Here is a 25,142-nt window from a genome sequence, read left to right on the forward strand (position 1 = left end):
CTTTAAAACCTATCTTAACTTGACATCATGTTCTTCCTGGTCCTTAGCAGCAACTAAAATATCATCCTGGAAAAATGAGATCATCTTCATGTCCCCTAACAATCTGTACATCAGTCGCTGGAAGATAGCGGCAGCTGATGCCAGCCCGAAAGGCATCCGTTTGAACTGATAGCAACCAAACGGCGTGATGAATGCCGTAAGACTCCTTGACTCTGGTTCTAACTCCACCTGGTGGTACGCAGCTGAAAGGTCTATGGTTGAGAACCATGAAGCACCATCAAGCAAGGAAACCATTTCATTAATTTTCGGTAATGGACATTTTTCCACAATAATGTTATTATTAAGATGGCGTAAATCAATGCACAGCCGGATTTTGCCATTAGGCTTACGTGCGACAACAATAGGACTAATCCACTCAGACGCCTCCACTTCTTCTATGATCCCCTTCGCTAACAGACCTTGCAACTCTTTTTTTACTTCCTCTCTGATTAACATCGGAATGGGTCTCACCTTGTGAACCTTAGGCACCGCGCTAGTCTTAAGTTGTATTTTGTGCTCAAAACCTTGTAATTTCCCCAACACTTCACCAAACACTCTTGGGAATTCTTTGCGTAGAACATCACTCAATTTACTCTGCTCATCCACCACTAACACTTTCTCCTCACTATTGGGGTCTAGGATGATGTTCAAATTTTTCTGGTCAAACCACCCCAATACTGACGGCCCAACCTTAGATACGTATAATTTCCTTCTTGTGTTCCTCCCTTTGAACAAAAATGTTAGCCATCTGTAACCTAGCATTTCAATCCTCTTGCCTGTAAACCCAATGGGATTAATATCCGACTCATATAACTGTCCTCCAATTTTTCCCACAAAATTCTTCTTCCATACATCCTCATTGACAATAGTGTAGGGAGACCCAGAGTCCGCATACACCTCCGCAATCACACCTCCCAAGGAGATATTACATAAGGGTTTGCCTTGTAACGACTCTTCCGAAATATTAATCACATAATTGCCCCTCACATTTTTCACACATTCACTTTCATCCTCCACCTGTTCAATTTCCTCCTCATCCCATATGTATTTAACATTGCTTCTTCTTCGACACATTTTGCTAAAATGACCTAATAATCCACATATTGAACATTTCTTTCTTAAAGCAGGACAATTTCTGCTGAATGCTAAGTGTTCCTTGCTATCACATCAATAGCATCTACGTTCCTCCCTTTTCACATCAAATTTCTGAAATCTAGAAGGTTGACTCAAACCCTTTCCCTGTAAGCTTGGTTGAAATTTACTCTGTGGTTTGTAGGTGGTCTGTATTTTACAAACTGCACTTGCGCTCTTATCCTCTTCTGCTTCTTTAACCACCGATGAACATCTGCCCGACATTTTTGTTTTTCTCATAATGGCCAACACATCATCCAAAGGCGCATCGCCGTTCACCCATAACCTATCCTGTAATGTAGTATTATTGTTATGCATAACCAGTTGGTCCCTTATTAGTTCATCATGCAAGTCCCTGAAATTGCAATCAATAGCCAGTTTCTTCAAGTCGTCCACACAATCATCAACAGTCTCCTGCTTTGTTTGCTTCCTTTGGAAGAATTTATGTCTCGTTACACCAATGCATACCTTGGGTGCGAAATACTTATCCATATCCTTAATGCAATTTTCAAAAACATCCAAATTCGAGTCTTCAACCTTGCTCATGCGTGAATGAGATTTTAAACCAATCGGGCCCAATGAATGTAACAAGATCCTCTTCTTTTGCTCTGGTTTCATTTTTTTTCCTTCATCGATCGCTTCAACATAGTTTAAAAAAATACTCCTTCCACTCGATCCACTTAATAATCGGCTTTGTACCAGTTGCCCAAAAAGGTTCAGGGGCATTAATCGTAAAATTCTGTTGAGCCATTACTATACTTGTACTTCCACTGGCTTCACTTGTATCACCTTGGTTCATCACATAAAACTTCCACTTTTTTTTTTTTTTTAAATAATTAGATATAACACACCTAGAGGAATAGTAGCAAGTCTATTTGCTCCTGCCCGACTCCCTCACCTGTATAAAAAAAAATACTGTTCTGCCTTAAAAATAATTTCCCTCTGCGCCCAACATACCATGGATTTCACACGAGTAATGTATTCAATAAGGAGGAATTACCAAAGAGAAGAGAAAAAAATAATAAAGTCACAGTTAATTCCCCTTCAGTGCGTCGTTCTGTTCAGATTTGTCCACAGAAACCTTCTCCTCACTCGCGTTGCTCCGGTGGTACAGGAAATGCAATCCAAAATGTCCTCCACGTAAGGTCACGCAACGTGGCCTCGCGTAGTTAGGACCTTTCCTCTAATTTTGACATCATCCGGTGTTTCCAGGTAGCTTCCGCTTCTCGCGCTACAGCTGCGCGCAGCCCGTGCTGGGTCTCCCTCCCCCTTTGAGAAATGCCGCTCGGAGGATTCCCCAACGGAACCATGCGACCGGGCCAACTTAGAGAAGACAAGTAAGTCTGATTTTTTTCTTTTAACGTTACCTTTTCCACATACACCGGCGTGTCCACAGTGATTCCCTCCACCGGAGATGAAGTCTTCGAGGGTGTCCACACTTAAGGTTGATTATCTCTTATTCAGCAAATCGATAAAAATCACCATAAATGATTTTCTTCTTTTATAAATGGGTTCCTTCGTTTGTCCATCGTCGCCAATTGTAATGAAGGGACGCAGGCAGGAATAGTTGATAGCTTTATTGAGATAAGCTAAACAATACAGGTGAGTGCCAGGAGGTAGCTCAGTCCCAGGATCCACTCCAGTATAACTGCCACCCTTCAACCCCATCAGTCCACATTCCAACCCTGACCTCATACATTCTGTAGAGCACATCACGAGCTCTTAAAGGTACAAGAGAATATAACAACATAACACAGCTCTACTCCTGCTCATGGCTTATATTGATGGCGTGATGTCATCTAGTTCTTTGTTATTCCTTTGTGATGTAGGCGGCTGTTGTGAGTTGGCATTAAAGGATTAATGCATAATGTAGCCTCCTTGTCTTGTAATGAAATCGGTGATCAGTAGAGGAAGTAAAGATAAGGTAGGAGACCATGAGGGCTAAATGTCAAGTGAGAAAAGGAAATTGGTAGCCCTGATGGACATAGGACTGTTTTTTGTTTATAAATTTTTTATTGAGCAGAGCATAGTTAAGGTACAATACATATATGGACAATTTGAACAATGGAGATGAATATAAAAATATTTAAAAGCTTCTTCTATTAAAAGCTGAATGAAAGGGAGGATTTTTGAATACTTAAAAGCCGTGAGCAGTCAATGTTAATAAAACTATATACATTTTCAAACACAAGCAATGTGCAACATCCGCAAAATTCGATCATAAAGTGCCAATGCAATACAGTACAATCCAACCTGAAATAAAGTGCTAGTGCTTAAAAATTACTAATAGTGCAAATACTACAGAAGAAAAAGTGCGCTTGTGACTTATTGATAAAACCTACCAACACTTCAAGACTGCTTAAGAATAATATAGACCTTTTATCAGTTTTCAATCTAATTACTAGCTTAACCATAGGACTGTTTGATTGATATTATGTACGAATATCTATACCCTCTTTACACTAATGTATTTGGCAGGGTGTGCTACTAAGTTGCATCTTTATAGGCATGATTTTATACATGTTTGCAGAGAAATCTTTGAAATTTGAGATAAAATTTGCTTTCAGGTTTTCTTTTCTCACACTCAGGAAGCGCACATAGAAACGCTTTCTTTCTGTGTTGGGTAACAATAGCTGTTGGACTTTGGTTAACAGGGCTGGTGCATGCATAGACCTCACCATGTGTCCTTGAATTTCTCCTTTTAGGAACCAGTGATTGCCAGCAGCGGACCACCAGGATCCAACCGAGCTTATGACGATGGCGTGAAGAGAAAGGTGTTCATTACTAACTCCACAGGACAGCCCCTGATTGGAAAGGTGAGTTGGATGAATGCCTGCCCCTGCCCTGGGGGAAGAGCAATGCTTTGGGTTGGAGAAGGTAGACCTTGCCTTCCATCCAGGTCGAACTAGTCAGAGTCAAAGGACTACCTTGTTGAATATTCTGGCTCTACCTCAAGCCTGATCAGTGTTGTTTCCTTCCAAATTCCAAGTTAACGTTTTCTTGAGGAGGACTACGATGCACAGATCAAAAATATGTATTTCTTTACATTGGCGCGGTAAGTTAGTGAATTTATTTTACACAGTCAACACGTTATTTAAAATAACTGCTACTAGAAATACCAAACGTATTTGATTTTTCTTTTTAAAAAAACAATTATGTTGTGTAGTATATTAGAGGTCTAGAGCAAATTATTTTCTATTTTATTTATGAACATGTATAATTAGCACATGTTGGACCCGGTCCTTTGGGCAGGTTCACCCCGTGACTTTTTTGCTTTTTCCTAGCCTGTTTTTGGAACCTGGGTTGGTGATTTCAGGCCTCTGCGCACTTTTTCACTGTGGTACAGTGTAAAGTGCGTGTGCTCTCTGTGTATGTGTGGTGAGTGACCTGCCTTCCCATAGGAATGAATGGGGAATGTGTATGCCCATGGTAGATTCCTGATGCGTGGGGAGTGCAGGGTCGAGTTTGATATGTGTGAACTCGTGAGAATGAATGCTGCATAATGGTATATGCGGCATGGCTGTGTCTAGTCTAGAAGCGCCACTTTTAGAAGTTGGCATAATTGTGTAGTGAGTCTGCTGGCATGTGATTGGCTGATGAGCCTGTCCCAGGAGTGCCTGGGCCTGCTGGTGGATGGACTGTCTGTTTTGAGTAGGACGGGGTCTGCAGGGCCCCGGAGGAGGGGGTCTGAGTCAGCCGTAGATGAAAGGCCCCCATCTGCTGTCACGGATGGGAGGGAAGAGCTCTGGTGGTGCCGGGCTGTGCCTGTCAGCCCACCCTGCTGGCTCTCCCTCCTGATGGCCCACTGTCACCTCTGACCTGAGGCTGACAGGAGAGGGAAACCAGTTACACCCAGGGCTTAGGGCTCGCTTACACAAAGACTTCAAAAGACTTCAAAGCCTTTTCTGTGTATAAGAAGGGGCTGTGTCCCCTTCCAAAATGTTCTTGTTCTTGCTCTTGAGGCTGACTTGAATCTACCAGGGGTGGGCGCTGCCCAGCCCCTGGATGCCTGGATCCCTGGACTCCTGGGGTACCCCTCTGCCCTGCCTGGGCTGATGGGGGGACTTGGCTTTGCCCCCCCCTGGGAAGCTCTGGGACCGTTGCAGCATGGAGGAGCTGCATTTTTCTGTGGAGAGCGCTGGAACTATACTTCTAGCGCCTGGAGGCGCTGAGCTTCCCCCTGAGCGCCTGGGAGCGCTCTGCCTGTGTTCTAGCGCTTAGGAGCGCTTCATTTCCCCCAAGCGCTGGAGAGTGCTTTCTCTGGACTTTTCTAGCGCTTAGGAGCGCTTTATGCCCGCTGATAGCGCTGGACGCGCTGAGGTTTCAGGCCCGTATTTGTTTTAGTAATTACGAGTGCCCACCTCGATTTTCCCGCGGAAGAAAAGCAACCACGAAGGGGCCGCGACCGGATTGGTCGAGACCCGAAGAGAGCCGTGCTCTGATTGGTCCTTCGAGGGGGGCCTGGTCCAGGAGCCGCGCTGTGGTTGGCTGGCTCCTGGAAGCCGGAGAAGGTGGAGTGGAAGACCCCAGGGAGATGGCGGCCGTTCGCGGGGCTCCTCTCGGCTGAGGGAGCCCCGAGGAGAAGAGGCGGCGAGGAAGGAACGTGGCTGCCGGGTGACAGGGCTCCCGTGTGCCGAGGGAGCCCTGCCGAGAGAAAGAAGTCCGGCGCGGGAGCTGCGAGGCTCCCATGTGACCGGGAGAGCCCCGCCTTCGCCCCCGCGAGAGGAGACTGACTCCGGGAGCCTTGCTGGCTCCACCCTGGGTCCCGGTCCCGAGACGGGGGACCGGGCAACGCGAGGAGAGTCTGCGAGGAGCAGGAGCTCCTCAGACGCCGCCGAGCCCGCCCCCGCCGCACAGAAGCCCCGGTGAGTGAAGGGCTGAGGGGGGGGAAGCTCCGTGCGGTGCCGGCCGTGGCACTGAGTGAAGGGCGGCCCCGAATGGCAGTGGGTCGCCCCACCGTGGTTGCAGAGCCCGCGAGGGGCTCTTGAGGGCCCGCACGACTGTAGGTTGGTGCCGCTTCATGGCACTGAGAAAGGGCGGCCCCGAATGGCAGTGGGTCGCCCCACCGTGGGTGCAGAGCCTGTGTGGCTACATGAGGGGCATGTGATGCCCAGAGCCTGTGTGGCTCCAACGTTTGGCCCCTTTTTAGTTGGGGGGGCGCCGGGGCATATTGTCGGTGTCCGCCCCCTCCAGCCTGCAAGCGTATGTGTAGGGCCCAGAGAGGCTCAAAGGCCCCTAGAGAGAGGACTTGATGCCGAAGCCTGTGTGGCTTCCCCCCGCTGTGGCGCAATTCACCAGAGGGGCTACTGAAGGCCCTGCCACAGCGTGTCCGTTTTTCTCCAACGTGGGCGCAGTTCGCGCCTAAGGGTCAGTGAGGGCCCTGGCGCAGTTTCGAGAGTCTCCAGCTGCCCAGCAATTAGTGGGCAGCTGCACCGTTTAGGCGCAAGATGGAGAAGGAGTCCCTGAGAGGGATAGAGATGGCACAGAGGTGCCCGGCCAGTCACAGCTGCGCAGCACTTAGTGCCAGCTGCAGCGCTTAGGCCCTTGAGAGTGTTCCCATGGGCCCAGCAAGTAGTGAGCCCCTGCATCGTTTAGGCCCCTGACATTGAGACTCAGGGCGTTCTAGCCCCAACAAGGCCAGTTGGCCTAGGGACTGCCACAGGTGGTGGCTTATGTGAGTTTTTGCGCAATTGTATGGTTATTGCACCTCTGAATGTATTTCCTTGCATCATGTTTTATTCCTGCACCTCTGAATGTTTTTAGACATCATGTGACTTTTGCGCTACTGTATTGTTATGGTACCTCTGAATGTATTTTTATTGCATCATGTGCTTTATTCTTAACACCGCTGAATGTGTAGGTTTATACATTATGTGTTTCTCTTTACTACTCCTCTGAATGTATATTTATGCATCATGGGTAATGTGTTCTTTCTTAGACCCCTAAACGCTGTGTGATACTTAGGTGGTTCCCCTTTACTACTCCTCTGAATGTGGTTCATACATCATGGGTAATGTGTTCTTTCTTAGACCCCTAAATGCTGTGTGATACTTAGGTGGTTGTTCTTTTTAGTACAGGTGGTCCTAGTGAGGTCCTGGTCCCCTGTGTGACAGTCTCCTAAGGGGTTTAGGGTTGCGTAGGAGGTACTTACCTGTTCCCAGTAGTTACTGGATGTGATCTATAACTGTTACTTTGTGTTACAGTGATTTTATACACTTTTATTCTATGTTCTATAAGTACTATTTCTATTTCTAACAGTGCTGAATATGACAGTGGCCCATGTGGCCCTGTCCTGTGTAAATAATCCCTTGTGAATATTGCCGTGCCAGTTGGCACAATGTACATGTGTGATTTCTATCTGATATGTTTTGACAATACAAAAGTTATTTTAATATAACCTTGTGTGGAGTCTCTTTTGTGGTGTGCTTAGTATGTTGTTGCTGTTGTGCGCTGACGCAAATGCTTTACACATCGCCTCCGAGTTTAGCCTAGACTGCTCGTGCCAAGCTACCTAGAGGGTGAGCAGGGGTTATCTTGGCGTGTGACTTCCTTGCCCTGACTAGAATGGTGGTTTCTGCCTGGCTTTGGCATCAGCCTTAGCCTACCAGAAATAGCCGGTTCTAACATTGGTGGGTCAGCGGTGCGGATTTGGACTTGTGTTGCGCGGTGCCATTGCAACAACAGGCTACATTACAAAAACTCTGCGTTTTTCAGATAGTCACATGTTTTGGATTATTGTTTTTGATTTTGTTTTTCCTCAAGAGTGTCATTTTCAGATGGTGTTCCTGCGCTTTATGTTTAGTGGCAGATGAGAGAAAATGACAGGGCGGGACGCCAGTAGAGAGGGGAGGTTCCCATAGAGTAGGAATCCCTTGCGGGGTCCAGTGTCCAACTCCTATTCCTGTCCCTGTGTGGGTAGATGGAAGAGAGGGAGGGTGGAGGAGAAATTGCTTGCTCAGGAGGGTGGTTATTCCCTGAGTGTAGTGTGTGTGTCTGGATTCCCCAGTATGGTAGGATCCAGTGGTGGCAGTTTAAATGTGTCCAGTGCGTGAATTCCCATTCCCAGTTCCCAGAGTATGGTGCCTGGTGCTCAGTAAGAGGGTGACAGGTTGAGAGTCAGAGGCAGTGAGGAACTGTCTCACCAGTCTGGAAGGGGAGTGTGTGGATGAGTTCTGTGTTGAACTGGAGGAGTTGGTGTGAGTTTTTTTTAAGGAGCTTGCACGTGAGGTGGATGTCTGGCGGTGTGCTGGATGTCGTGCAGAGGCATTAGGGAGTGATTCTAAAAGTAGTGGCTTGTGTATCTGATGATCCTGTGTAGGTAAAGAGGTTCATGTGTAGCCCAGCTAGGTCCCATTAGTATGGTAGGGGTGTGGGGGCTCACGTCCTGTCTCAGTGGAGGCGGAGTGAGTGTGGGACGGTGTGTCCCACGTTGGCCCGAAACCCTGTCTCTGGGCCTGGAGGGTTCCCTAAGGGAGCGCCAGGTCAGGGGCCTAGGCTGTACTTACAAGTCATTTGAGGAGAATCTTCCTGTGTCTAGAGGATGGGGAGTGTCTGTAATCAGAACTCCGGCGGTCCTGGTGTTGGGCAGTACCACTCCTAAGTGGAGGGTGCAGAAGTCCTGGTTCGCTGGGCATTTGACCGTCTAGAGTGCTTGACCATTTTTTGGGGCCTCTGGAGGTTGTTCCCCGAGGAGGGGGGAGGCCAGGTTCAGGTTCAGCCTGACCTGGAGGGAAGGGCATCTGTAAGCAGTGTCCTGACCGGTTGTTGGCTTCCAGGGGTACCGCTCCATGGTGAGAGGGTGCAGAACTCTGGAGGGGGGTGCAGAGGGACGGTGTCCTTACTTCTGACCCCGGGTGGAGGAAAGTGTGTTGTTGATACGCCGCTGGCGTGTGCTCTGTCTAGCCTGGAACATACTGAGAATCACCCTGTGATAGGGAGTACTGAAGGAGAGTGTGTCGCTGATACGCCGCTGGCGTGTGCTTTGTCTAGCCTGAGACATACTGGGCCTGTAATCATGGAACTGGAAGGGGGTGCGGAAGGACGGTGTACTTCTGACCCCGGTGCAACTTGAGGGTTTAGATCCTAGGTTGGGAGATTAGGAAACTTCTAGGTCAAGAGGAATCTCTACTAAGGTGGATCAGCTGAAGAGACTGAGGGGGCTGCCCTTGCTGTGTGTTCTGGGGCCCACCTGCAGTTTGTTGTTTCCACTAAGGTAGAGGAAAGGGGGCTTTGCTGTGTGCTGTGTGCCCCCACCTGCTTGAAGAGGGACTGTGCTGTGTGCTTTGTACCTCAGAAGTGGAATAGTTTCCAGGTGGTAGACCAGTGATGGAGTGAGGTCCTGATCTGGTAGGAGAGTTGTGTTCTGGTGAGTGCTTCCCTGTGAGGGTGCGGGAACACAGAAGTAGAGGTAGGTTGGGGCATGCTTGCCCGTGACCTCTGGTAAGCCTGGGGGTGTGGTCCCTAGGTTGAAGGATCAGTGGTAGTGTAGCTACACTGAGAGAGAGAGTGGAGATTGGCTATTGTGTGCCAGGGGTTACTGCCCCCGCTCTGTGGATTGGTTAGGACCTGTGATATTTGGATGGCCTAGGGCCTGGTCCTGGCTGTGGATGACTAGTGTGTACCAGTGGGGTATCCTAGTTGTGCCAGAGAGCTGTTGTTGAGGGAAATCTATGTGGGTTCAGAGTGGCGAAAAAACTGGAAGGTGGCCCTGCCGTGCAGGCCTGTGTCCGTGTTTTTGTCGCCCAAAGCAGTGAAGCCCATCAGTGTAGTGATTGGTCTACCCTGCGTTTTGGCTGGAAGGGGGATGTGTTGGACCCGGTCCTTTGGGCAGGTTCACCCCGTGACTTTTTTGCTTTTTCCTAGCCTGTTTTTGGAACCTGGGTTGGTGAATTCAGGCCTCTGCGCACTTTTTCACTGTGGTACAGTGTAAAGTGCGTGTGCTCTCTGTGTATGTGTGGTGAGTGACCTGCCCTCCCATAGGAATGAATGGGGAATGTGTATGCCCATGGTAGATTCCTGATGCGTGGGGAGTGCAGGGTCGAGTTTGATATGTGTGAACTCGTGAGAATGAATGCTGCATAATGGTATATGCGGCATGGCTGTGTCTAGTCTAGAAGCGCCACTTTTAGAAGTTGGCATAATTGTGTAGGGAGTCTGCTGGCATGTGATTGGCTGATGAGCCTGTCCCAGGAGTGCTTGGGCCTGCTGGTGGATGGACTGTCTGTTTTGAGTAGGACGGGGTCTGCAGGGCCCCGGAGGAGGGGGTCTGAGTCAGCCGTAGATGAAAGGCCCCCATCTGCTGTCACGGATGGGAGGGAAGAGCTCTGGTTGTGCCGGGCTGTGCCTGTCAGCCCACCCTGCTGGCTCTCCCTCCTGATGGCCCACTGTCACCTCTGACCTGAGGCTGACAGGAGAGGGAAACCAGTTACACCCAGGGCTTAGGGCTCGCTTACACAAAGACTTCAAAAGACTTCAAAGCCTTTTCTGTGTATAAGAAGGGGCTGTGTCCCCTTCCAAAATGTTCTTGTTCTTGCTCTTGAGGCTGACTTGAATCTACCAGGGGTGGGCGCTGCCCAGCCCCTGGATGCCTGGATCCCTGGACTCCTGGGGGACCCCTCTGCCCTGCCTGGGCTGATGGGGGGACTTGGCTTTGCCCCCCCCCCGGGAAGCTCTGGGACCGTTGCAGCATGGAGGAGCTGCATTTTTCTGTGGAGAGCGCTGGAACTATACTTCTAGCGCCTGGAGGCGCTGAGCTTCCCCCTGAGCGCCTGGGAGCGCTCTGCCTGTGTTCTAGCGCTTAGGAGTGCTTCATTTCCCCCAAGCGCTGGATAGTGCTTTCTCTGGACTTTTCTAGCGCTTAGGAGCGCTTTATGCCCGCTGATAGCGCTGGACGCGCTGAGGTTTCAGGCCCGTATTTGTTTTAGTAATTACGAGTGCCCACCTCGATTTTCCCGCGGAAGAAAAGCAACCACGAGGGGGCCGCGACCGGATTGGTCGAGACCCGAAGAGAGCCGTGCTCTGATTGGTCCTTCGAGGGGGGCCTGGTCCAGGAGCCGCGCTGTGGTTGGCTGGCTCCTGGAAGCTGGAGAAGGTGGAGTGGAAGACCCCCGGGAGATGGCGGCCGTTCGCGGGGCTCCTCTCGGCTGAGGGAGCCCCGAGGAGAAGAGGCGGCGAGGAAGGAACGTGGCTGCCGGGTGACAGGGCTCCCGTGTGCCGAGGGAGCCCTGCCGAGAGAGAGAAGTCCGGCGCGGGAGCTGCGAGGCTCCCATGTGACCGGGAGAGCCCCGCCTTTGCCCCCGCGAGAGGAGACTGACTCCGGGAGCCTTGCTGGCTCCACCCTGGGTCCCGGTCCCGAGACGGGGGACCGGGCAACGCGAGGAGAGTCTGCGAGGAGCAGGAGCTCCTCAGACGCCGCCGAGCCCGCCCCCGCCGCACAGAAGCCCCGGTGAGTGAAGGGCTGAGGGGGGGGGGAAGCTCCGTGCGGTGCCGGCCGTGGCACTGAGTGAAGGGTGGCCCCGAATGGCAGTGGGTCGCCCCACCGCGGTTGCAGAGCCCGCGAGGGGCTCTTGAGGACCCGCACGACTGTAGGTTGGTGCCGCTTCGTGGCACTGAGAAAGGGCGGCCCCGAATGGCAGTGGGTCGCCCCACCGTGGGTGCAGAGCCTGTGTGGCTACATGTGGGGCATGTGATGCCCAGAGCCTGTGTGGCTCCAACGTTTGGCCCCTTTTTAGTTGGGGGGCGCCGGGGCATATTGTCGGTGTCCGCCCCCTCCAGCCTGCAGGCGTATGTGTAGGGCCCAGAGAGGCTCAAAGGCCCCTAGAGAGAGGACTTGATGCCGAAGCCTGTGTAGCTTCCCCCCGCTGTGGCGCAATTCACCAGAGGGGCTACTGAAGGCCCTGCCACAGCTTGTCCGTTTTTCTCCAACGTGGGCGCAGTTCGCGCCTAAGGGTCAGTGAGGGCCCTGGCGCAGTTTCGAGAGTCTCCAGCTGCCCAGCAATTAGTGGGTAGCTGCACCGTTTAGGCGCAAGATGGAGAAGGAGTCCCTGAGAGGGATAGAGATGGCACAGAGGTGCCCGGCCAGTCACAGCTGTGCAGCACTTAGTGCCAGCTGCAGCGTTTAGGCCCTTGAGAGTGTTCCCAGGGGCCCAGCAAGTAGTGGGCCCCTGCATTGTTTAGACCCCTGACATTGAGACTCAGGGCGTTCTAGCCCCAACAAGGCCAGTTGGCCTAGGGACTGCCACAGGTGGTGGCTTATGTGAGTTTTTGCGCAATTGTATGGTTATTGCACCTCTGAATGTATTTCCTTGCATCATGTTTTATTCCTGCACCTCTGAATGTTTTTAGACATCATGTGACTTTTGCGCTACTGTATTGTTATGGTACCTCTGAATGTATTTTTATTGCATCATGTGCTTTATTCTTAACATCGCTGAATGTGTAGGTTTATACATTATGTGTTTCTCTTTACTACTCCTCTGAATGTATATTTATGCATCATGGTTAATGTGTTCTTTCTTAGACCCCAAAACGCTGTGTGATACTTAGGTGGTTTTCCTTTACTACTCCTCTGAATGTGGTTCATACATCATGGGTAATGTGTTCTTTCTTAGACCCCTAAATGCTGTGTGATACTTAGGTGGTTGTTCTTTTTAGTACAGGTGGTCCTAGTGAGGTCCTGGTCCCCTGCGTGACAGTCTCCTAAGGGGTTTAGGGTTGCGTAGGAGGTACTTACCTGTTCCCAGTAGTTACTGGATGTGATCTATAACTGTTACTTTGTGTTATAGTGATTTTATACACTTTTATTCTAAGTTCTATAAGTACTATTTCTATTTCTAACAGTGCTGATTATGACAGTGGCCCATGTGGCCCTGTCCTGTGTAAATAATCCCTTGTGAATATTGCCGTGCCAGTTGGCACAATGTACATGTGTGATTTCTATCTGATATGTTTTGACAATACAAACGTTATTTTAATATAACCTTGTGTGGAGTCTCTTTTGTGGTGTGCTTAGTATGTTGTTGCTGTTGTGCGCTGATGCAAATGCTTTACACATCGCTTCCGAGTTTAGCCTAGACTGCTCGTGCCAAGCTACCTAGAGGGTGAGTGAGCAGGGGTTATCTTGGTGTGTGACTTTCTTGCCCTTACTAGAATAGTGGTTTCTGCCTGGCTTTGGCATCAGCCTTAGCCTACCAGAAATAGCCGGTTCTAACAGCACACAAAACACCATGTTGATGCCAAGTGTAATAAGGTCCAACATTCGCTCTGGATCTTATCTTCCCACTCTTTGGACAGCTATCGCTGTGCACAAATATACATTTTGTGCTCCCAGAATGAAGGAAACGTGTATGCAAAACGTGGCGAGTACGTACCTTCCATCATTCTATTATATGCTAATATTTCCAATTCCAATGTACCAATATTAGGCTTGAACCAAAATGTATTAAGGTTTTAAAACACAAACTACAGATATTAGACACTTGTCATTAATTATATAGCTAATGGGGGACGCCCAAGTGCCAGGCTTGAAGATGGCGCACACCAATGAAGCTTCTTGAACAGGGAAAAAACATCTAGCAGGTCTTTGTTCTACAGGTATTAACCAGCAGTAAAAAGGTAATAAAAGACTGTTTCTTGAAAGCAGTGTAAGATTCTGAAGAGTTGTGAGAGCCCGGTGACACGTTATGCTTAAGCGGCGGTGCGTCCCTTAATGCGACTGCCTGCACCCTTCCTGTGAATAGGCATTTATCCTGAGCGGTCTTGCCCCACTGCTTCAGTTCAGTTCAGTTCAAAGCTTTATTCGAATTGAATTTACAATTCATAAAAGTATACAGATAAAATCACAATTAAAATTCCATCTTTTTCACTCAAGCTTTAAACAACACTATAAAAAAGTTAAAAGAGAAATATAAAATAATACAGTCGGGTCACTTACATATTAATTATTTATAATAAATTGGCTATTGCTTTTCCATAGTTATGGTCCTTCTCACTCTTAAAATTGTGTTCAAATAGGAGCTCACTGTGCTAATAGTAAGGCAATCGTCTAAAGTCCTTAATCTATTGTAAGCATCTCTCGCTTTTCTTAAACCCCAGGCTAATAGGAGAGGTTTCAAAATTTGTCGCCTGGGGTGGCTGTATAAAGTACAAAAAAGAATGCAATGAATATTCGATTGGTATGATTTATCATCACAAGGACAGCGTCTTTTTTCTCTCGCCCAATCGTTACATATCGGGAATGTTACAAGTCTGTAAAAAGTTTCCGGGCGGAAGTACGGCAGGAGCCTACGGTAATACAGGGGTTGGTCTAATACAAGATACAGCTGAATGCCCCTTTGGGAGGTTACCTCATCGTGGCTCATGACAGTTATTTTAGTCCTTTCACCCTTCCATCTTTGTAATTCCAGATGTTCTAAAAGGGTCTTTTTCAGCGTGGATCGCGAGAGCTGTTCCAGTGAGGCCGGATTGGAGAAATATTCAGGATGACCAATCTCGCTGACAAAATTCTTGATGTACCTAAACCATTTAATGTTTTTTGCCCCGTCACAGGCTAAACAGTCCTCTATGATGGATCTATTCAGTTCTATAGCTGGGTTAGACCAGACATTATGCCAAAGTAAAACAGGGGCTAATTTTATAATGTCTGTGATATGAAGGAGGGCAACTTCAGCGTGTAGCACATATATGGCGGTACTCTTTGGTGTGGCTGTTAGGAATCGCAGAAATCTGTTCTCGATTCGCTGTATTGCATCTACTTGCTGCCAACCCCAAATACCCGCCCCATAAGTACCAGTGGCCACACATTTAGATTTGAATATTTGGAGGAGCTCCCTAACTGGCCTAGTCCCTATTTTTTTTGCAAAATTCACAAGAGCACCAGTTGCTCTATTGAATGCTATGGCCCTTGCATTTACAGCAGACTTCCACGTGCCCCGCCTATCAAAGTGCACGCCTAGATAGCAAAAAATATCGGCTAGCTCCACCCGTCTATAGTCTAAGGTAATTGGACATGGTGTTCTTTGTTTGTTTGGACCACATGACATGGTAAATGTCTTAGAGACATTTACACGTAGGCCCCTGAGCTTCATAAAATTTGAGAAGCACTGTACTACTTTTTGGAGGCCCACCTTTGTCTGCGGCGAGAGGATAGCCGCATCGTCAGCATACAGGAGGATGGGGATGGGTTTGCCTTTGATTACAGGATAATCATGATACTGTTGTGCTAAGCAAGAGCCCACCCCGTTGATATAGAGGTTAAACAGCAAAGGGGCTAATATGCACCCCTGCCTTAACCCTCTACTGATCTTAAAAGGCTCTGTACATTCCCCCCTCCTGCCGTATCTTATGCGTGCACCTGCCCCAGCGTAGAGTTCTCTAATATAGACAATTATTTGGCTATCTAATCCGATGCCCCTTAGAGTTTGCCAAAGATTGTCATGCAGGACGCAATCAAATGCAGAGCTGAGGTCCACAAATGTCATGTATAGTTTTTTTTTTTTTGCATGTATGTATTTGTAAACAATTAAGGAAAGATTTAACCCTTGCTCAATTGTCCCCCGTCCTCCCCTAAAGCCATACTGGAAGGGCGATAACACTTCCTAACCTTCCAGCCAATCCTGAATACGAGCGAGAATGAGCCTACCTGCCATCTTCATGAAACCATCTAACAATGAGATGGGCCGATAGCAGGCAGGATCATTCCTGTCCCCCTTTTTATAGATCGGGACCAAAATTGCCTCCTGCCATGTCGAAATAAAACCTCTTTTGCTTAAACAGTTTAAGACTCTAGTGAGTAAAGGGGCCCACAGTTCCGGAAGCATTTTAAACACATCAATAGGGACACAATCGGGTCCTGGTGCCTTAGAAGCTGAGCTTTCCCTTAAAGCCTTATGGACCTCTTCCAGTTCAAACTGAATGTCTAAGGGGAACGGAGGGTCTGCTCCCTCAGCGACTATTGATGATTGAGGGGGGGCCGCTGGTGAAGCTGACATGCCATAAAGGGCTTGGAAGTGGAGCACCCACTCCTGGGCCGTAATAGCATTGTCTATGCGTGGGCCCTGGTCAACTTGATAGAAGGGAGCATTCACAGCCTTCCAAAAGGCTACAGTGTCCTTTTGTACGGAGGCTGCGTGAAGCGCTGCCCAGGCTTCAGATTTTATATCTTTCTTCCTTCTGGCCAGGGCGACACGATAGTTTCGCCTTGCCGTTTGTACCTGTGGTCTATCTAACGGTCTAATGTGCAGAGCTTGTTTAAGTTCCCTCAGTGCCCTGGTGCAATTTGGGTCAAACCACCCAGGGTTTCTCTTAACCACATTGCACGGGTTTCTGGTCAGAAGCTGTTTATTGAAGAGCAGATTTTTTTAAAGGAGTCCAAGATAAGCTCGTCATCCTCTTCTAGGGTCAGGCACGTATTAATTTCCTTTAGGGAGCTAGTTATTAAGTTTTTTAGAAAAGTAGCTGGAATTACCTTCTCCCATTTAATGCAGAATCCATTTTGCTGACCAAGAATGGGATTAAGGTCATAGTTACAATGAGTATTATGGGATTGCACTTCCCTGTTTAATTTAAAGGTAACTAAGATAGGGTAATGATCACTTATACCACTGGTAAGTGTCTCCCAATTAGTGACCAGTGGAACATAACGGGACGAAAATAAAGTAAAATCAATGATTGTTTTCTGATAGATACATCTGCCGTGTGGATTCCTCACCTTGTGAATACCCCCTTGCGTCAGCAACATTCGGAAATTCTTTTTTTCGTAGCCTCGCGCCGACGTGGACTCCTGACGTCATAGAGACACGACCTCGCTCGCGACTCCGCTGACGTCACCGACGCCTATAATAGGCCCACGCCGGCGTGATGACATCAGTTCCCTTTTTTCCGCGTCGTCGACGCTAACGGTTATCGGGAATCTCTGTAGCCAACGGATACTTTGTTGTCTATATTGTTAACATTTTCTGCGTCTCTGTATCCTGTCTCTTCGACAATGTCTTCAAAAAAGACCGGCTTCAAGCCCTGCAGAGAATGCGGAAAAATGATGTCCATTACCGACCCACACAGCGACTGCATCTGGTGCTTGAGCTCGGACCATGATGTGGAGGACTGCTCTTCGTGTAAGAAAATGAACCCGAAGGCCCTGAGAGAGAGAGAGGCGAAGCTCCTGGTGGCTAAAATGAAAGCTGGAAAAGGAAAATCGTCGAAGTCTCGTTCTCGAAGGGCGAGGTCGAAGTCGAAATCGAGGTCCAGGTCTAGATCTCGATGAAGGTCGTCTTCGAAGTCGGCTTCGGACCATGTTTCAAAAAAGAGGAAACATAAGAAGAGGAGACATGAGTCCCGACGTCGTTCTGGTAAGGAGTCGGGGTCGAGGTCGAGGTCACCGAAGGTTCGTTCGAAGGTGGTGACCATTGAAGTTTCGGATCCAGAACCTGAAGGTGAGGCTTCCCCTTCTGAGTCACGGGCGCCGTCTCCGGCTCCGTCTCCGACTCCGAATCCGGCTCCGAATCCATCTCCGGCGCCGTCCCCGGTCCGAGATGAGGAGGAGCCTCATGAGGATGAGGGTTCCGAGCCCTTAGGTGAGCCGAATCCGAACGCTCCTCGGGACAGGGAAGGGAAGGTTTTCATCCACCATTTCCTGCCCCAGGCCAGGACCCTTCTGCGTTTCTCAACGCGATGTATGGAGTCTTTTCGAGGTCGTGGTACCCCTCTGGTGCACCTTCGGGTCCCATGGGTCCTTTGGCTTTTAACTTAGGAGTCCCTCACTCCTACCCTCCGGCTCCGTTTATGCCTTACATGCCGGCTCCGACGCCGCCGTGGCATTTTCCGGCTCCACCGAAGCCGTCGACGCCGGTTCCGGCTTCGCCTGCTCCGGGTCGGCCTAGAACACATCCCTCTGAACCTGCGGATTCGATCCCGACGTCGATTCCGAATCCGTCGGAGCCGATGGTGGATCCGAGGGCAAAACGGGTCAAGATGAGATCCAGAAGAGAGGCTCAGCGCCTTCTGGAGGAAAGGAGGTTTTTGGATTCACAATCTGACCTTGAGGAGGGTGAATTGGATGAAGATACTTTTGAGGATTTGGCAGAAGCAGGAAGCCTGGATTTCTCTCCAGAGTGGGAGTTACCATCAGGTTCTAGTACTCCTTCTAAGGACGTTCAACCCTATCATTTGATTATGAGAAAGGCTGCCAGTCTACTTAAGTTGACTTTGCCTACAGCAGAATTCAAATCTAATATTCTGACTGAAGTACTCCATTCTCCGAGTTCAGTGGTGGAACCTCTTCTTCCTTTCAATGATGCTCTAACAGAGCCCATTCTGGAGGTGTGGAAAAAACCTTTGTCGGCTCCAGCTGTCTCTAAAAGTGTAGCCAGAAGATACAGGGTTGCCCCTGATGATCCGGCCTTTTTAACCTCTCACCCTTCACCGGAGAGTTTGGTCATTCAGGCTGCATGCTCCAAGAAGAACATTAGTGCTTTCCCTCAGGTTCCTTTTGAGAAGGAGGCAAAGAAGCAGGATCAGGTGGCAAAGAAGTCCTTCTCCTCTGCCAGTATGGCATTGAAGTCATCAAATGCCACTTGCTTGATGGGGAGATATTTACACGCTCTGATGGACTCTTTGCATGTTCTTGTTCCAAAAATTCCTGATGACAGCAGGAAGGATTTTGAGGAAGTCATCTCTGACGCTCAGGCAGCGGCTCGCCAGGTCATTCAGAGCGGTTTGGATACTGTAGACTCTGTGGCGCGCATTATGGGCACTGCTGTCGCTACTAGGAGGTCTGCCTGGTTGAAATCTTCTGACTTTTCGGCTGATGTTCAAGCGACATTATTAGATCTTCCTTTCGATGGTTCAGGCCTTTTTGGGAAGAAGGCTGATGCGGCCCTTGAGAGGTTTAAAGATTGCAAGGCGACTGCTAAATCCTTGGGTCTTCAAGTGAGAGGTTCTTCAACTGGCAGAAGATTCAGAGGTTTTGGCCGCCCTGCCTTTCGGAATTTCTGGCAAGGCCAGCAGCAGCAGCAGCAGCAGCAACAACAGCAGCAGCAAAACTCCTTGTACAGGTCTTACAGGGGAAAGCAAAGAGTGCGTCCTCGTGGACGTCAGGTCTCTTCCTCCTCCACTTCCTCCAACCCTCCTGCCCCTGAGAAGCAGCCCTAGATCCGACATTCAGGATCATGTGGGTCCGGTTGGGGGCCGGCTTACCCATTTTCTACAGGATTGGGAATCGGTTACGTCAGATCTTTGGGTTCTCAATCTTGTAGAAAATGGGTATGCCCTTCCCTTTCGGGAATTCCCTCCCAATTTCCCTCCTTGCCAAGGGTATTGCTCCGAGGAGCATCTGTCTCTTCTGCAAGAGGAAGTTTTAACTCTGATAAGAAAGGGTGCGATAGAGGTGGTCCCAGAGCAGGAAAGGGGTCAGGGATGCTACTCCCGGTATTTCCTGATTCCGAAGAAGGATGGCAGGCTTCGTCCAATCCTGGATCTCAGGATCTTGAATCTCTATCTGAAACAGGAGAAATTCAAGATGCTCACCCTTGCTCAGGTTCTTCAAGCGCTGCAAGAAGAAGACTGGATGGTGTCACTCGACTTGCAGGATGCTTACTTTCACATCCCAATCCTGAAGTCGCACAGGAGGTATCTCCGTTTTACGGTGGGATCGCAGCACTACCAGTTTGCGGTCCTTCCGTTTGGACTTACTACTGCGCCTCGAGTCTTCACCAAGGTGATGGCAGTGGTGGCTGCACATCTCAGAAGGTCAGGGATTCCTGTATTCCCTTATTTAGACGACTGGCTGATCAAAGCGGAGTCGTCAGAGAGAGTGCTCCATCATTTGCGGGAGACAACCCAGTTGTTGTACAGGTTGGGTTTTTCAATAAATGTACCCAAGTCTCACCTGGTGCCCTCCCAGCGCAACCTGTTCATAGGTGCGGTACTGGACACAACCGTATGTCGTGCATTCCCTCCTCCTCAAAGGATTCGCGACATACGGGAGATGATTCCTTTGTTTTACAATGGAGCGGTCGTTCCAGTCCTGAAGGTCCTTCGCCTGCTCGGTCTGATGGCTTCATGCATTCTGTTGGTCAACCATGCACGCTGGCACATGAGGGCGCTCCAGTGGTGTCTCCGCAGGCAGTGGTATCAGCACATTGGAGATCTCAGGGAGTCAGTGAGGATCTCCAGAGAAGCTGCAGCGGATCTGTCTTGGTGGGGCGTGGAAGGCAATCTGTCCCAAGGAAAGCCTTTTCAACTTCCCCCATCGGTGGCCACGGTGATAACGGATGCATCCACTCTCGGGTGGGGTGCTCATCTGGGGGATCTGGAGGTCAAGGGCCTTTGGTCTCCAGAGGAAAGGTTGCTTCACATCAACCTTCTAGAATTGCGGGCGATACGTTTGGCGCTCAAGGCCTTCCTCCCTTCCCTTCGCGGTCAGTCTGTTCAAGTCCTGACGGACAACACGACTGCGATGTGGTACATCAACAAGCAGGGAGGAGTAGGGTCGCAGTGTCTCTGCAGAGAGGCTCTGCGTCTCTGGTCCTGGGTTCAGGACCATCAGATTTGTCTGATGGCAAATCATCTGGCTGGGGTTCTGAACGTTCGTGCAGACAGTCTCAGTCGGCAGTTCTCTGCCGACCACGAGTGGAGGCTTCACCCGGAGGTGGTTCACGACATCTTTCAGATGTGGGGCACTCCTCGGGTGGACCTGTTTGCCACTCGCGAGAATGCGCACTGCCTGTCGTTCTGCAGTCTCCAGTATCCGATGCAAGGAGCCTTGGGGGACGCGTTTCAGTTGAGTTGGAGAGGTCAACTCCTTTACGCGTTTCCCCCCATACCCTTGATTCCTCGGGTTCTGAGGAAGATTCGTCAAGACCGGGCCCAAGTCATATTGGTCGCTCCGGATTGGCCAAGAAGGGTGTGGTATACAGATCTACTCCACCTCTCCTCTCACCCGCCGCTCCGTCTCCCTCTCAGGGCAGACCTCCTCTCTCTGATGGAGGGGCAGGTTTTACACCCCCACCTCCAGACATTGCACCTTCATGCCTGGAGATTGAGCGGGGCAACCTGAATTCCTTATCCCTCCCGCCTGACGTTGTGGATGTCATTTTATCAGCCAGGCGTGACTCCACTAAGTCCATCTATTCTTATAGATGGTCGAAATTTGTCACGTGGTGTGGGGAAAGGTCTGTTGATCCTTTGAGGGCCCATTTGTCTAATGTTCTCCAATTTGCTCTTTCTTTGGCGCGGCAGGGTCTGGCGGTTGCCACGGTAAAGGGTTACCTGTCGGCGCTGTCGGCTTTTCTCTGCTTGCCTGACCAGCCCTCTCTTTTTAAGTCTCCTGTGGTCTTAAGGTTTTTGAAGGGTCTTACTAATATGTTCCCTCCTTCACCTTTCATTGTGCCTCAGTGGGATTTGAATCTTGTATTGACCTTTTTGATGGGGGCTCCCTTTGAGCCTCTCCACAAATGTCCCATGAGGCTTCTTACCCTTAAGACAGTCTTCTTGGTTGCAATAACCTCGGCAAGGAGGGTTAGTGAGCTTCAAGCTCTTAGCTCCAAGCCCCCATTCCTGACCATTCATGTGGATAGAATGGTTCTTAGGACCAGGGCTGCTTTTCTGCCTAAGGTGGTAACTCCCTTCCATCTAGGACAGTCCATTACCCTTCCTACCTTCTATCCTCCCCCTCACCCTTCCAAGGAGGAGGAGAGACTGCACCGTCTGGACCCTAAGAGGGCGGTGTCCTTTTACTTGGACAGATCCAAGGACTTTCGCTTGGAAGACCAGCTCTTCGTTGGATTTGCTGGCTGCAAGAAAGGAAGAGCGGTCCATAAAAGAACTTTATCGAGATGGATCGTCCTCTGCATAAAGATCTGCTACTCTTTGGCCGGTAAGGAACCACCAGAGGGTATAAGGGCTCATTCAACTAGAGCTAAGTCTTCAACCTCAGCATTGGCTAGAGGTGTGCCTGTGGAGGATATTTGTAGGGCGGCAACTTGGTCTTCCCTCCACACTTTCGCAAAGCATTACTGCTTGGATTCCGAAGTGAGGAGGGACGGCCACTTTGCGCGCTCTGTCCTTCAGGATTTCCTGGTTTAGAAGAGTGGACACCCTCCTCCGGGAGTGGGGACTGCTGTGGGACTCTATTCACAAGGTGAGGAATCCACACGGCAGATGTATCTATCAGAAGAACAAGTTACTTACCTTCGGTAACGCTTTTTCTGGTAGATACTATATCTGCCTGTGGATTCCTCACTGACCCACCCGCCTCCCCGTTGTCCACTCTTCTATGCCAGAGTTACTGTAGTGTAATATATATATATTTTATTGTCAAGGAAATGTTTCAGTTGCTTTCCTGCCTTTGCTTAACACTGTGTGTTTTGCCTTGAGTACTGTGTACTGTGTATACTTGTATATTTCTACTGTCATTGGTCCGTCCGTGTGCCTCGATGGCACGGAAAAAAGGGCGGAACTGATGTCATCACGCCGGCGTGGGCCTATTATAGGCGTCGGTGACGTCAGCGGAGTCGCGAGCGAGGTCGTGTCTCTATGACGTCAGGAGTCCACGTCGGCGCGAGGCTACGAAAAAAAGAATTTCCGAATGTTGCTGACGCAAGGGGGTATTCACAAGGTGAGGAATCCACAGGCAGATATAGTATCTACCAGAAAAAGCGTTACCGAAGGTAAGTAACTTGTTCTTTACCCCTCTTGCGTTGAAAGTGGGGGTGAATAATTTAGGCAGGGAGCAGGCCTCATTAATAAATGCCAGGGAATGATCTGCTAGTTGATTATTAAGCATATCCCCTAGTTTTGTGTAGGCAAAATGGCTAGACGCCCCCTGGTTTTCATCTTCCCAACCACACACTCCATGTAAGCTCATTGGACATAATGAGCAATTGAAATCCCCTACCCACAAAAGAGCCATGTCCCCCGGGCAATTATCATTGATGTTCTTAAGGGTGCCTGACAATTCCCTAATGACGGTTTCCAGATGTGCCATGGGGATATTGTTATAGAAATTAACAATAGCAAGATTTTTTAAAAAGCCCCATGTTACCACTAGTATTTGATAATAAACACTATCCAAAAAGCTCTTAAGGACAGTGGGACCAGTGTGAATCGACAAATATATAGACAGCCCTCCCTTATGTCTACCCCTTTTGCTAGGGACTGACGAAGTAAAAAAGATTTTATATCCTAACAAATGGGATTGCTCGATAGCCCATGTTTCCTGAAGGGCTATGATGGAGTGGGACATAGTTATTGATTGCCAGGCCGCGTCATTGATTTTTGAGGCGAGGCCCGCTGTATTCCATGAGATTATGCTACCGGGAATTTCAGTGTTAGTTAACCATGTTAAATTAGTAGATGTTGGAGAAACCAACTCCGATGAAACACTGGGAGGTATCACCGGGGTGTTAACCAGATGAGGGGATGGTGGTATTTCTTCCCCTAATACTTGTGTTTGAAGCTGAGGGTCTATCTCCTTGTAAGATTAAATTAGCTTTTATGTCTTTATTCTCGCCAATTGGAGACATATTGATAGAGAACCCCGTCCGTCATTCGCAGTCATCAAAACCTGAAATGGATTCGAATCTGTTAGCGACTTCCAGCGGAGTGAATGGCAATAAGTGATCCATTCTCTTGTTTTCTTGCAGATGGTCCATGTTCCTAATACCATTACTATGTCCCCTGTAAGGTACAGTGTCCCACCCAAATACATTTTTGGCAATCATAGGATTGGGCATTATAGGTGCCACCAGGGACCTTGGATAAAAATAGGTCAGTTCACAGGGAACGATGGAATTACCAACGTTCCCTGGAATCCAATTTAGGATGTATCTGACCACTCCCGGATCTCTAAAGTTTATAACTATTAAATCGCCCTTGATATCTTTCTTTCGGCTCCCCAGCCAGGAGACTCGGCGAACATGCATAATCTCACCATCGATGTTAAAAGGGAGCGGTCTATTCTGGCCGAGCCAATGCATGGTTTTGTTTTTTAACTGGGTGAACCCTTCCCTCCTGCCCTCCTCTAATGTGGGTAGACCCGTGAGCACAACTACAAATGGGACCGCTTCTGGGGATAATTCAACTTGACGGGCCCTGTGGTTCTCTGCTCTGACTGGACTTGCCCTCCCCCTTACCTCCCGCTTATTCCCAGTGACAACATTTTTCCCCCCTTTCGAGGTTTCGCTAATAACAAGCGGCACTGGATGATGGACTGTTTTAGGAGGATTTGCCCTCTGTTGGTTTTGATTCATGGGTTTACTGGTTGGATTTAGGCCCATTTGGGCAACAGGGGTAATAAATATCTCTGTAGCTACAGGGGGTAGGGCTGGTTTCACATTATCTTTAGATAACCTGGCTTTGTTGCTAATAGCCAATTCCAAGTCCCCCAGCCGTTGCTCTACCCCCTTCAACCTGTCTAATATAGGTAATGTGAATGACCTAAGTAGGTATTCAATACTTTCGAGGGAGGCAGCAGACAATGGTTCATTGGACGTGCATTGCAAGGGATTTGCTGAACCAGACGTGAGTGCAGTCAGTGTAGGTTTTTTTTGAGTTAATGCTATTTCTTGGGGAACCATTTGGGTAGAATCAGGTATTAACCCAGCCTTTGGGGTAGATACGGATGTTACACTGAGCTTTGTTGCTTTGCCAAAGTCCGAATGGCTGATCTTACCTCTTTGTGGGACACCACCCCTCCTCCTTCTTTTATTTGGTGGCGGACCATAAACTTTGGACACAACTAATTTCCCGGCCTTCTTTTTGATCTACTCAATTACTACTCGAGAGGGCTCGGGTATAACATCTATCCCCATAATAGGGTTACTAACGATAGATACATTGTTTGTGTCCATATTATTGAGGGCGTCCGGTGTGGGGGGCGTATCTCGCAAAAGTATTATGGGAATACCCTGTGTATGTAAAGGATCCTCATTTTCTATGGCCAGGCCTGCACCAGATGGACTAATATGAGGTGGTAGGGC

At 49.0% G+C, this 25,142-nt stretch overlaps 1 protein-coding gene across 1 annotated transcript in view; it reads left to right on the top strand.

Annotated features, from left to right (window-relative positions):
* The window catches only part of GAA (alpha glucosidase), a 469,553-nt gene that overhangs the window by 112,920 nt on the left and 331,491 nt on the right, over positions 1 to 25,142 (top strand). The window contains exon 9 of the mRNA XM_078654064.1: positions 3,876 to 3,986. Within this exon, the coding sequence (XP_078510190.1) occupies positions 3,876 to 3,986 (111 nt within the window). The remainder of the gene's footprint in view (positions 1 to 3,875; positions 3,987 to 25,142) is intronic.

The sequence above is a fragment of the Lissotriton helveticus genome, chromosome 7, assembly GCF_964261635.1.
Source record: "Lissotriton helveticus chromosome 7, aLisHel1.1, whole genome shotgun sequence".
In the NCBI taxonomy this organism is placed as follows: Eukaryota; Metazoa; Chordata; class Amphibia; order Caudata; family Salamandridae; genus Lissotriton; species Lissotriton helveticus.